General features: G+C 46.8%; 1 protein-coding gene across 1 annotated transcript in view; it reads left to right on the top strand.

Annotated features, from left to right (window-relative positions):
• Positions 1-7,516, top strand: part of LOC134983212 (zinc finger protein 585A-like) — a 176,104-nt gene extending 168,588 nt beyond the window's left edge. The window contains exon 4 of the mRNA XM_063948950.1: positions 4,844-7,516. Within this exon, the coding sequence (XP_063805020.1) occupies positions 4,844-6,128 (1,285 nt within the window). The 3' untranslated portion in view covers positions 6,129-7,516. The remainder of the gene's footprint in view (positions 1-4,843) is intronic.
• Positions 7,517-13,193: the final 5,677 nt, after the last annotated feature.

Below are 13,193 nucleotides of genomic sequence, written 5' to 3'. Positions count from 1 at the left end.
CTTGATTGGAGCCAATTTCCCCCTACAACAGGACAATGACCCAAAGCACACCTCCAAATTATACAAGACCTATTTATGGAAGAAGCCGGCAGCTGGTATTCTGTCTGTAATGGAGTGGCCAGCGCAGTCACCAGATCTCAACCCCACTGAGCTGTTGTGGGAGCAGCTTGACCGTATGGTACGCAAGAAGTGCCCATCAAGCCAATCCAACTTGTGGGAGGAGCTTCAGGAAGCGTGGGGTGAAATTTCTTCAGATACCTCAACAAATGAACAGCTAGAACGCCAAAGGTCTGCAATGCTGTAATTGCTGCAGAGGGAGCATTCTTTGACGAACGCAAAGTCTGAAGGAGAAAATTATTATTTCAAATAAAAATCATTATTTCTAACCTTGGCAATGTCCTGACTATATGTTCTATTCATTGTGCAACTCATTTGATAAATAACTGAGTTTTCATGGAAAACACGAAATTGTCTGGGTGGCCCCAAACTTTTGAACGGTGGTGTATACTGGCGCTAGGTGACATCTTTAAAATGTATGGACCTTTCCGGCGACCGCGGCAGTGAGGGAAAACCCCCCCCCCCGGTGTGCCGGGGGAAGAGCGGAACCACTGCAGCCAGGAGATCAGCTCCTGTGGCAGCGCTGTGTGTGCCGTCGTAAGCGGAGCACCACAGAGGTGGCAAGCCACGGCAGCCGGTACGAGCGCCCCAAGCTGCAGGAGCGTGCGCCACTCACGGGGGATCGGGATAACCGGCTCCCTATGCGGCGGGTAGTAGCTGGGGTCTGGGAGCTATGCTCCCGGCACCTCAGCACTCCAGCGAGTGATCGCGATGATCCCAAAAAAAAGTGGGTCCCAGGGACCCCTCACTTTTTTCAAAATTGGTGTCCTACCTGTCCTTTTCTGGGTTCCATCGGAATTAAGGTTCTTATTAATGATTTAAATATAAAAACTCAGACTTGATTTGGACACTACAAAAGTGCTGCAAGGGGGTGGGGGGGGTGACAGTGCTGCAAGGGGGAGGGAGGGGGTGACAGTGCTGCAAGGGGGAGGGAGGGGGTGACAGTGCTGCTGGGCTGTGTAGCTATTCCGGACACACTGCACCAGAGATGGAACTAGATATTTTGGCAGAAAGTGAGTTGGTGCTCCCCCTCCCATATTGTAAAGCAAAGTCAGTGTGCGCCCATCAAAAATGTAGGGGCATCGCTTTGTGGAGAAGGGGCGTGGCCACATCATAGTACCAATTCACATTGCACCACTGCGTTCCAACGGCGGGGGAACCAGACAGGCAGGGTGGTGGATATGATCATCGGGGGGAGGGGGGGCGGTGGTGGAGATCACAGGTGCGGCAGGTAAGAGCGCCATTAGGTGTGCTTAAATAGAGCACACAAGTGAGCTTGGTTTTGGCACTTTATACAGGCATTTTTTGCACAAGGCACTATGGCACTTTTGATGACTGTTCCCCTGATGATGGATTAAGTCCGAAAACGGCTGTTCGGGAGGTCTATTGTGTTTCCCTGTGCTTGCTAACGATGAGTATATGCTGAGCCTTGTATCTTTATTCACACATATGGAGTAAATACTGCATTTTGACTAGACTATAGTGTGCTGGTCCTGTCTATACTAGTGACTTTGCTGCGGGATGGACATGTGATGCGCTATATATATATATAATATATATATATAGTTAGTATGGTGAGGCACTGCAGTGACTGGGTATGTGGAGCCTGTGTAGGGCACAGGCTCAGTGTATATTTAAGCAACAATGTGTATAGTGTATTTGAATTGTATTTAAAGTGAAATGCACTTGGTTGTGTGTTCCAGGAGGGGGGAATCCATAACTGTGTAGGCCAGGCATGTCCAAACTGCTGCCCTCCAGCTGTTGAGAAACTACACATCCCAGCATGCCCTGACACAGCTTTAGAATTCTTTGACAGCAAAACTGTCAGGGCATGCTGGGATATGTAGTTTCACAGCAGCTGGAGGGCAGCAGTTTGAACATGCCTGGTGTAGGCTGTTGGATTCCCCCAGTACTTTCCCCCCAAAATGGAATGCTTTCCTCTCTAGCCTCCCACATGGAAGTATCATGGGGAGAGAGAGGAGCAGCTCAGCTTTAAAACAAGCTGAGTGGTTTTCTGGAGCTCCATAGCGATCACCCTCGGTGGGCAGGAAACCCTGACCGGGGATCTAGGCTGCCCATCTCTGGAGCCCAATTTTAGGCTGGAGATGGTGAGCTGGGTACCTGGGCAGATTCCTGGAAGTAGTTTAGATGGGAAAACTTCCCCCAGCCTAGACTGAGCGTCACCAGGGCGGATACTAACCCTCCAGGATGGGACGGTCAAAGGAGAGTGACTACTCCCCACCGTCCATAGAGGACAATGGTAGCTGTGCATGTGGCCAAGGCATGCACATCACATGGATAAACAATGGTTGAGAATAGCATGGTGGACTTACCCCCTGTGGTATGTATATTAGAGTAAGATAAAAAGAGGAGGCCTATGAGCATCCAGAGGTATTATACAATTTTCACTCTGCTGTAAACATCTTGCTGTATTCTTGTTGCCCCTAGCAATAGGGAAGTCTTTTTTAAGACTGGGTGAATAAACATCTGCCTCAAGACGACCGCTTCATCTTGTGATCTGCAGAGCTATGCCGAACATAGTTCTGTTTTCTGGCTGTCCAGGGTGCACTCAGCGTCTCCAAGCTCCGCCTCCCGCCAGCTACCGTGCAGAGTCCTAGACCAGCCACTAGTGATTCGTCAACACCACACAGGTGTGGTTAGCGTGTTGATGCATACAGAGCAGTACCATGGTTCCAGACTCCCTGGCAACAAGGAGTCTAGTGGTAACAGTGTATTACCCGCCCACTGCGCAGTGGGTGGTGTCAGTAGTAGGCGGTTACTGACAGTAAGTGGGAATCCCCTAATTGGCCAGATCCTCTGTGACCTAAACATCCATTCTGTGACTGGGGCGGGACGCGATGCAGGGCGAGGGCTTTCATAGAGAACCATCCGGTCACAGAAATTGCTAGCATAGCGGTGGGATAATCCTAGGTGGCTTTTCGGTCACCTGATTGGAGAAGCCAAGTTAATATAGGAGTAATTGCAGCGCAGGAGAAAGCACAAGATGGTGGATTTCAGCGGAATGTCTAAGGACGATCTGTAGATCGTGTATCAGGAGAAGGGTGTGGATATCCCTTTCAACGCATCCAGAAGCATCATGAGGGCGGCACTTGTGAGCTTGGAGATGTCCCTCTGGGCGGAGGTAGAGTGCTAAGGGCGTTGGCATTGAAGATGGTGGCCTACCAGTGGACATTCGTACAGAACCGGTGAGCCCCACAAGCCCCACCCTCTCTCCTAGCAGCAGCTATGTTTCATACCTAGCAGGGTCAGAGGTCCAACGTCTCCGGGGTAGGGGGTTCGACACGGATATCTTAGCAGATCGGCTAGTGGAATTTGGAGAAAGAGCAAGAGTGCTTGATCATCACCTCACTTTCCAATACACTGCCGGGCTCCGGTGACTGTGCGCAGCCCGTTCTGTCCCCAGCAGTAGCAGAAGAGCAAGTGCTCCCACCTGAGGCAAAAGCGCCTCCAAGTCAGGTCTCCGGAGTGTGCAGGAAAGACTGGGCACACTTAGCCCCAGAATACGGCCTATGGCTTCAGCTGCGTCACTAGGCTGCGGCAGTGAACGATGCCCAGACTGAGCCGAGTGAGCGGCTTTAGGGCAGGAGGAGTGGGGGACTTGATAGATTGGGTCTTGGTCCCAGCGGCGGCTGAGAGCTATTAGGTAGGGTAGATAAGAAACCACTTAGTGAGGAGAGCTCCAGAAAGCACGTCTGGATAGTCCACGCCCCTCTTATTTATTATTTTATATAATAACAGGGGTGACAGGTGTGGTACATCCCTGCAAAGGCAGATCCAATCTCTTTCTCATCAGACTCTGCTGTCTTCCCTGCACTCTCACTCAGATGTTCACTGCTGCCAGTAGCACACGTATGAGAAGCAGAAGTATGGCGGCAGCTGTATAGATTCTGATATGTAATTCTCTGTATCATACTTACTGTACACACATCATCCTTATTACTATTGAGAGTAGAGGTACAGTAAGACACTGATGATGGGGGTGTAACAATGGATTATAACCTAGCAGATGATGATTGCAGTGTATTATATGGTGTATTGCATGTAAAATACCTTGTTCCACACCTACTCTGCTGTAGCAATATACCTTATATAAGGGTGAGTAACACATGTACAGGCTTACCAGCGTATGAGCACACACATAAAGGAATGCTACCGTACCAATGCTTCCAGGAGTAACGTTAGGAGACATTATTATAAAGCCTTCATTAAATGTTGTGTTTTAATACACACATTTACTATTAAATGTCCCAGAATGTAATTTTCTCCTATTGTTTACAAGATTAATATTTAACGTTACAGAAAATGTCACATTTCCATAATGTATTTTATTTCCAGCAGGTGGACACACAAGCAGGAATATCTCAGAAGGACATCTAATGTTATCCCCGGATTGTGAAATAAAAGATTATGACAGTAGACAGGATTCTCCAGGAGATAACCCCATTATCTCAATTATACATCCAGCTCTATCAGCTGATCCCTCTGATCCTGGGAAATGTTCTCCTGATCACTCTGATATTGGTGCATCTGTTACAGCTCTGAGAGTAGATACAGTGTTTCCCTGTTCTATAGATGCCAAATGTTTTACACAGAACACAAAGCTTATTACCCATCAGGCAGCTAAGGCAGGTGAGAGGCCACTGATATGTTCTGACTGTGGGAAATGTTTTACCTGCAAATCACAACGTGTTTCACATCAGTGCAGACACAAAGGTCAGAAGCCATTTCCATGTTCTGAGTGTGGGAAATGTTTTACAGAGAAATCACATCTTGTTACACATCAGAGACGTCACACAGGTGAGAACCTATTACCATGTTCTGAGTGTGGGAAATGTTTTACACTGAAATCACATCTTGTTACACATCAGCGAAATCACACTGGTGAAAAGCCATTTCCATGTTCTGAGTGCGGGAAATGTTTCACCCGGAAATCACAACTTGTTAAACATCAGCGAAGTCACACAGGTGAGACTCCATTTCCATGTTCTGAGTGTGGGAAATGTTTTACATACAAATCACTTCTTGTAATACATAAGAGAATACATACAGGTGAGAAACCATATTCCTGTTCTGAGTGTGGGAAATGTTTTACATACAAATCAACTCTTGATGCACATAAGAGAAGTCACACAGGTACATCACCATTTCCATGTTCTGAGTGTGGGAAATATTTTGCACAGAAATCACAACTTGCTAGACATCAAAGAATTCACACAGGTGAGAGGCCATTTCCATGTTCTGACTGTGGAAAATGTTTTGTACAGAAATCAGTTCTTGTTGCACATCAGAGAAGTCACACAGGTGAGAAACCATTTCCATGTCTTGAGTGTGGGAAATGTTTTGCACACAAATCAGATCTTGTTAGTCATAACAGAAGTCACACAGCTGAGAAGCCATTTCCATGTCATAAGTGTGGGAAATGTTTTACACACAAATCAGATCTGGTTAGTCATAACAAAAGTCACACAGGTGAGAAGGCATTTTCTTGCTCTGAGTGTGGAAAATATTTTGCCCGGAAATCAGACCTTGTTAGACATCAGCGAAGTCACACAGGTGAGAAGCCATTTTCTTGCTCTGAGTGTGGGAAATGTTTTGCCCAGAAATCAGAACTTGTTAGACATCAGCGAAGTCACACAGGTGAGAGGCCATTTCCATGTCCTGAGTGTGGGAAATGTTTTGCACACAAATCAGATCTTGTTAGACATCAGCAAAGTCACACAGGTGAGAAGCCATTTTTTTGCTCTGAGTGTGGGAAATGTTTTACACAGAAATCATATCTTGTTATACATCACAGAAGTCACACAGGTGAGAAGCCATTTCCATGTTCTGAGTGTGGGAAATGTTTTGCAGACAACTCAGCTCTCGTTATACATCACAGAAATCACACAGGTGAGAAGCCATTTCAATGTTCTGAGTGTGAGAAATGTTTTACACAGAAATCACAACTTGTTACACACCAGAGAAGACACACAGGTGAGAAGCCATTTTAATCTTCTGGAGTATACTTATCATTGCCATGTGTTGTTCTTCAAGGTTCTTATCATCTCTCCTATACTTTTTGCAATACACGTTACCATAGTGTGAAATAATCAGGTGTCATGCCCTCATCTACCACTGCTATGCAGATGACCTGTCTTTTGCTCTGGGTACTGAGAACCCAGTACCAATCCTAAATGTCTAGCTGAGCTCCAGGTGTGGGTGATGCCAGTTCGCTGTGACTCAGTCCTGGTGAAACAGGTCCTTATGATAGAAGCTCACCAACAAAGGGCAGGGCTACAGCTCAGCTTTGCTACCAGCCAGACTTACGCTTGGGGGTTCAGAATTACAAAATGCTGGTCATGTGCAGAATATTAGTGTCCTGGATGGTGGAGTGACACCATTAGACATCCGTTATCAGACAGAATCAGATCCTCATATGTGGACCATAGCCAGACTCCAGCACTTAATTCTCTACCTGATGTCGTACATGCACTTGTATCATCTCATATAGACTACTGCAATGTCATCTACCTGGGTCTCCCAGCAGAAGAATTGCACCAGTTGTAGCATGTACAGAATGCAGCAGCCAGGCTGTTACCTAACCAGCCCGTTCCTGCCTCATAACACCCATTCTCTGGTCCCTGCACCGGCTGCCTGTAAGATGGTGACTGGGCCTAATTCAGGTTGGATCGCAGTGTGTGATCCAAATGGAATTATTCTGAAAAAGTTGCGGGCACATCTGCTATGCCCATCCTGCGTATGCGCCCGCATTTTCTGCGGAGGGGCCACAGAAAATGTGATTGCCTGTCAGGCAGAGGCGGTCACGAGGGTTGGTGGGCAATGCTCCATTTCCAGGGAGGTGCGAATCGGTGCGGGGGCAGTGTAGCGCGAACAGAGGGCAAAGGCGGACAAACGGACATCATCATGGTGGCTTTGTGACATCACATGCAGCCGCTGTATTCGAGAAGAATGCGTCGGGCCTCCTGCGGGCGCAACTGAGATGCAGCAGGAGGCTTCACTAACTTCTACGATGAAGCAGAAATTGTGAGGCAATCGCATTTTCTGCTTCATCAGGGGGGAGGCGGCGGTCAGCATGCTGGGTGGCCTTGCCCTGTGATGGGCGGCCCCTAGCGCGCTAGGAAAAGGATTGCTAATTCTGCTAATTAGTAGCATCTGCAATCCTTACTGAATTAGACCCGCTTTTAAATAATCTTACTGACTCTTCCAGCCTTGCATGACCACGGTACCAGAAGCAGCTTCTGCCTCCGTACTGCCCAAGCTTCTTCCATCTGTTGATGAAGGACTTAGCAGTACCATAGATTCCCAAGCAGTGCTTAGATGTCGGGGAGACAGGGTGGGTGGGAGTAGTGCAGTAGCGGGGGCTGCTGTAGGCAGTGTCTATGTGGGTAAACGTCCCCAAGCAGCGCTGAGGTGTCAGAGCAGGGAGACAGGGTGGGTGGTAGTGGAGTCATGGGGTGGATGGCAGTAGTGGGGAGAGACAAGGGGTGAATGGCAGTAGTGGGGGTAGACACGGGGTGGATGGCAGTAGTGGGGGGAGACACGGGGTGGATGGCAGTAGGGGGGAGACAGGATGGGTGGCAGTAGGTAGGGAGACAAGGTGGGTAGCAGTAGTGGGGGGAGACAGGGTGGATGGCAGTACTGGGGGGAGACACAGGGTAGATGGCAGTAGTGGGGGGAGACAAGGGGTGAATGGCAGTAGTGGGGGTAGACATGGGGTGGATGGCAGTAGTGGGGGGGAGACAGGATGGGTGGCAGTAGGTAGGGAGACAAGGTGGGTAGCAGTAGTGGGTGGAGACACAGGGTGGATGGCAGTACTGGGGGGAGACAAGGTGGGTAGCAGTAGTGGGGGGGGAGACAGGATAGTGGCAGTAGTGGGGGGAGACAGGGCAGGTGGCTGCAGTGTAGTACTAGGGGCTGCTGGAGACAGTAAAGAGGTGTATGGGTCCCACACAGAACCAGTTGATAATTAGACTTAATGATGATCATGCTTCCTTATTTCTAGTTAATCCCTTATATGTGTTACTGTTATTTGCTGTGTCAGCCTCTATGTGTGTTCTGTGTAATAATCCTGAAAGTAGTGCTGCTACCGATCTCATATCATTTGTAGTAACTTGGAAAAGATGAGATATGAGGTACACTCTAGAAGCTTATAGGGGGTTAATCAGAGATGAACACAGATGTGACATCACGCAGCCCCCCCAGAAAATCGTCCCACCCTGCCCGCGTTCACCCCTCAGGGATGCGACCACAATGTGTGTGTCTGTGTGGCCACTGTGCATGTGCATTTTGCCACCACCGGGTAAACTGCTGCGGGCCACTATTGCGGCTGGGTCTGAATGACCTCCATAGGCTGTTGTGCAGAGTAAAGTATTTTTTAAGTTTAAAATATAGACAAAAATATGTGTGTTAAAGATATGAAATAAAGTTGTTTAAAAGCAAAATATTTCCAGTTTAATTTTGGCTATGTCTGATTTTGACAGCTCATTTGAATAGTTGGATGATATTACGGGGGAAGGGGGGGGGGGTCTCTCTGTGTAATTAAATAGTTTTATCATTTGTTGGTTTTAAATAAATTATGTCTATTCAAATGTACTGTTGTTTTTTTTAACTTTGTGATAAACTGTTTTTAAAATAAACCGATGGACGATAAGTCAGTTGCGCAGTTTCCTCAATGTTACGCTATGTGTAGCACCACTTAGCGTACCTTTTGAGCGGTGTGACGCTCTCGTAACACCTTCGTGAATATATATGGCTACAGCAATATAACACACTTAGACCTTAGACATGACAAACATTTAGGATACCACTGATTAAGCGCTGTGTGAAGATCGGGAATCAAATCACATTCATAAAATCTCCTTTTCTTTAGTCCAATAGACCGGAAAAGAAAAGATAAACATAGAACATAGTGCAGTATCTCTGATTAAAAATTTAATAACATACATGTGATTCACAAACGGAGCAAAACCTTGAGAAAGACCCAGGCAGGGTCGGAACGCGTGGGTGCCCCAGTGGACTTTACCAACCGGAGAGGGACGTGGTACCATCGATGCCAGACCAAGAGGGCTGAACTGACACCAGAAAGACAACTCCTGCTGCAGCTGGACGAGCCTTGATGTCAGCACACCTAAGGAACTATACATGCTAGTTTCCACCTTGTTCTGGTAATTACCCACTACCTGCATCCGTGTCGGATTTTCCACTATTTGAATGCCTATACAGCGCAAGCTGTCATTTTATCTAAAGTAGTGTTATCCAGGATATTTTATGTTCATGTGCATTGTATGTTATTAAATTTTTAATCAGAGATACTGCACTATGTTCTATGTTTATCTTTTCTTTTCCGGTCTATTGGACTAAAGAAAAGGAGATTTTATGAATGTGATTTGATTCCCGATCTTCACACAGCGCTTAATCAGTGGTATCCTAAATGTTTGTCATGTCTATGTAATTTGAGGGTGGAGAAACCTCGTTAGGAATACCCGAATTAGCAGCTGTAGACAGCGCACAGATATCCAACCAATTTGTTTTTTTTCTATACACTTAGACCTTAGTATAGTGTCGGAAGTGTCCCTGACGCTTCGCCAGATTAACAAAATAACTTAGTGGAGACAGATGGGTAAATTAGGATTAGAGGTCCAACCCAATAACTATATATATTAGTCCCTAGCGGACACAAAGGGATAACAATGCTGCACTGTAGCAACACAATACAATTCAAAGATACAGTAATACGTACAATAATATACAACAGACACGGGAAATAAATGCGAGTACAATTAGCAATACAACTATACCAATACAATAGGATCAGTTACCTTCATACATACGCTGCGCCACCGGATTCCAGGCCTCAGTCGTCTTACAAGATGACCTCTGAGAAAGGTGACTGAAACCTGGCCCAGGTGCGTCCTTTTATACAATGTTCCAATAACAGTACAATGGGGAATGTAAGATCTTCCATTGGTCCAGGGGCGGGACATATTCAGTACACCGTGGGTCATTGGTCAGCTGGAACACTGAGCGACACCTAATCTTGTGATGTGATTACAGGTTACTTCTGGGCTCCCACCTAAAGACCAGTTCAAACCGACCACAGTATCATACAGTAATATACATGAATCCGGTATCGCTAATAACTTGTTGCCGCAATATGTGACAATATCCTCACCACCACCGAATTATTACTTATGTGACCCTGAACAATTTGATCCCACACACGGTATCCATACATGGTGTCCTTAATATTTAATGGAACAATACCTATATACATATATATATATATACACACACACACACACACAGTTAACCAGTTGTGTAAAGGCTATGTATAACTCATTGTGTAGGAGACAGGTCAGTGCTGTGTAAACCATAAAGCCAGAATATATAATACATATGACATATCACTCTTAATACAAGTATCAATATCTGGTCTGTATATTATTGAATATAAATACACAGGATTCTGGTGTGCATGAATGTTTGTTAAGCACACGATCAAGAATCTGCGTATCTTTAGCTATTGTTTCGTATCTGGCTTCTTGTTTGTTAGAGCAACACGGGACCGAGACGCAATTTGTTCGTGTTAGCAATTGGGGCAAACAACGGTATTTACACATTCACTCAGTCCAAGGTCTATCTTCCATGGAAACAATGGCTGTTAGGACAGAGCAATCTGATACTGTATGTTACACACTATAGGAATTTATATTTCTGGCTGTAATACATTTGAGTGTATGTAAGAAATATTTGCTATTTTGTTACAGTATATTTATTAACAAATGCATCTTCTACCGTAATGCGCACAGTAACTTGCCGTTACAGTCATTCGCACCCCCTACCGTATTAGCCATTAGCATGCGTATTTGACGCATGCATCGTGGACACATCCATTGGTAAATTCCATAGTGTATTCTAAATTTCTCTGACGTCCTAGTGGATGCTGGGGACTCCGTCAGGACCATGGGGAATAGCGGCTCCGCAGGAGACAGGGCACAAAAAAGTAAGCTTTTAGGATCACATGGTGTGTACTGGCTCCTCCCCCTATGACCCTCCTCCAAGCCTCAGTTAGGTTTTTGTGCCCGTCCGAGCAGGGTGCAATCTAGGTGGCTCTCCTACAGAGCTGCTTAGAAAAAGTTTTTAGGTTTTTTATTTTCAGTGAGTCCTGCTGGCAACAGGCTCACTGCATCGAGGGACTTAGGGGAGAGAATTTCAACTCACCTGCGTGCAGGATGGATTGGAGTCTTAGGCTACTGGACACATAGCTCCAGAGGGAGTCGGAACACAGGTCTCACCCTGGGGTTCGTCCCGGAGCCGCGCCGCCGACCCCCCTTACAGATGCTGAAGATTGAAGGTCCGGAATCAGGCGGCAGAAGGCTCTTCAGTCTTCATGAAGGTAGCGCACAGCACTGCAGCTGTGCGCCATTGTTGTCACACACTTCACACCAAACGGTCACGGAGGGTGCAGGGCGCTGCTGGGGGCGCCCTGGGCAGCAATATTTAATACCTTTAGGGCAAAAGAATACATCACATATAGCCATTGAGGCTATATGTATGTATTTAACCCATGCCATATATCTAAAACTCCGGGAGAAAAGCCCGCCGAAAAGGGGGCGGGGCTTATTCTCCTCAGCACACGGCGCCATTTTCCTGCTCAGCTCCGCTGTGAGGAAGGCTCCCAGGACTCTCCCCTGCACTGCACTACAGAAACAGGGTAAAACAGAGAGGGGGGGCATCTTTTGGCGATATTTTGATATATTTAAGCTGCTATAAGGAACAACACTTATATAAGGTTGTTACCATATATATTATAGCGCTTGGGTGTGTGCTGGCAAACTCTCCCTCTCTCTCCCCAAAGGGCTAGTGGGGTCCTGTCTTCGATAAGAGCATTCCCTGTGTGTCTGCTGTGTGTCGGTACGTGTGTGTCGACATGTATGAGGACGATGTTGGTGTGGAGGCGGAGCAATTGCCGGTAATGGTGATGTCACCCCCTAGGGAGTCGACACCGGAATGGATGGCTTTAATTATGGAATTACGTGATAATGTTAGCACGCTGCAAAAGTCAGTTGACGACATGAGACGGCCGGAAAACCAGTTAGTACCTGCCCAGGCGTCTCAGGCACCGTCAGGGGCTGTAAAACGTCCCTTACCTCAGTCAGTCGACACAGGTACCGACACAGATGAATCTAGTGTCGACGGTGAAGAAACAAACGTATTTTCCAATAGGGCCACACGTTATATGATCACGGCAATGAAAGAGGCTTTGCATATCTCTGATACTGCAGGTACCTCAAAAAGGGGTATTATGTGGGGTGTGAAAAAACTACCTGTAGTTTTTCCAGAATCAGAGGAATTGAATGACGTGTGTGATGAAGCGTGGGTTAACCCAGATAGAAAACTGCTAATTTCTAAGAAGTTATTGGCACTATACCCCTTCCCACCAGAGGTTACTGCGCGCTGGGAAACACCCCCTAGGGTGGATAAGGCGCTCACACGCTTATCAAAACAAGTGGCGTTGCCGTCTCCTGATACGGCCGCCCTCAAGGATCCAGCAGATAGGAGGCTGGAAACTACCCTGAAGAGTATATACACACATACTGGTGTTATACTGCGACCAGCAATAGCCTCAGCCTGGATGTGCAGTGCTGGGGTGGTGTGGTCGGATTCCCTGACTGAAAATATTGATACCCTGGATAGGGACAGTATTTTATTGACTTTAGAGCAATTAAAGGATGCTTTTCTTTATATGCGAGATGCTCAGAGGGATATTTGCACTCTGGCATCGAGAGTAAGTATATCTGCCAGAAGAAGTTTATGGACGCGACAGTGGTCAGGTGATGCGGATTCCAAACGGCATATGGAAGTATTGCCGTATAAAGGGGAGGAATTGTTTGGCGTCGGTCTATCAGATCTGGTGGCCACGGCAACTGCCGGGAAATCCACCTTTTACCTCAGACCCCCTCCCAACAGAAAAAGACACCGTCTTTTCAGCCGCAGTCCTTTCGGTCCTATAAGAACAAGCGGGCAAAAGAACAGTCATATCTGCCCCGAGGCAG

This window comes from Pseudophryne corroboree (assembly GCF_028390025.1).
Source record: "Pseudophryne corroboree isolate aPseCor3 chromosome 3 unlocalized genomic scaffold, aPseCor3.hap2 SUPER_3_unloc_10, whole genome shotgun sequence".
Taxonomy (NCBI): Eukaryota; Metazoa; Chordata; class Amphibia; order Anura; family Myobatrachidae; genus Pseudophryne; species Pseudophryne corroboree.
The sequence above is the reverse complement of the archived record's forward strand: the minus strand, read 5'-3'. Positions and strand labels throughout refer to the sequence as shown.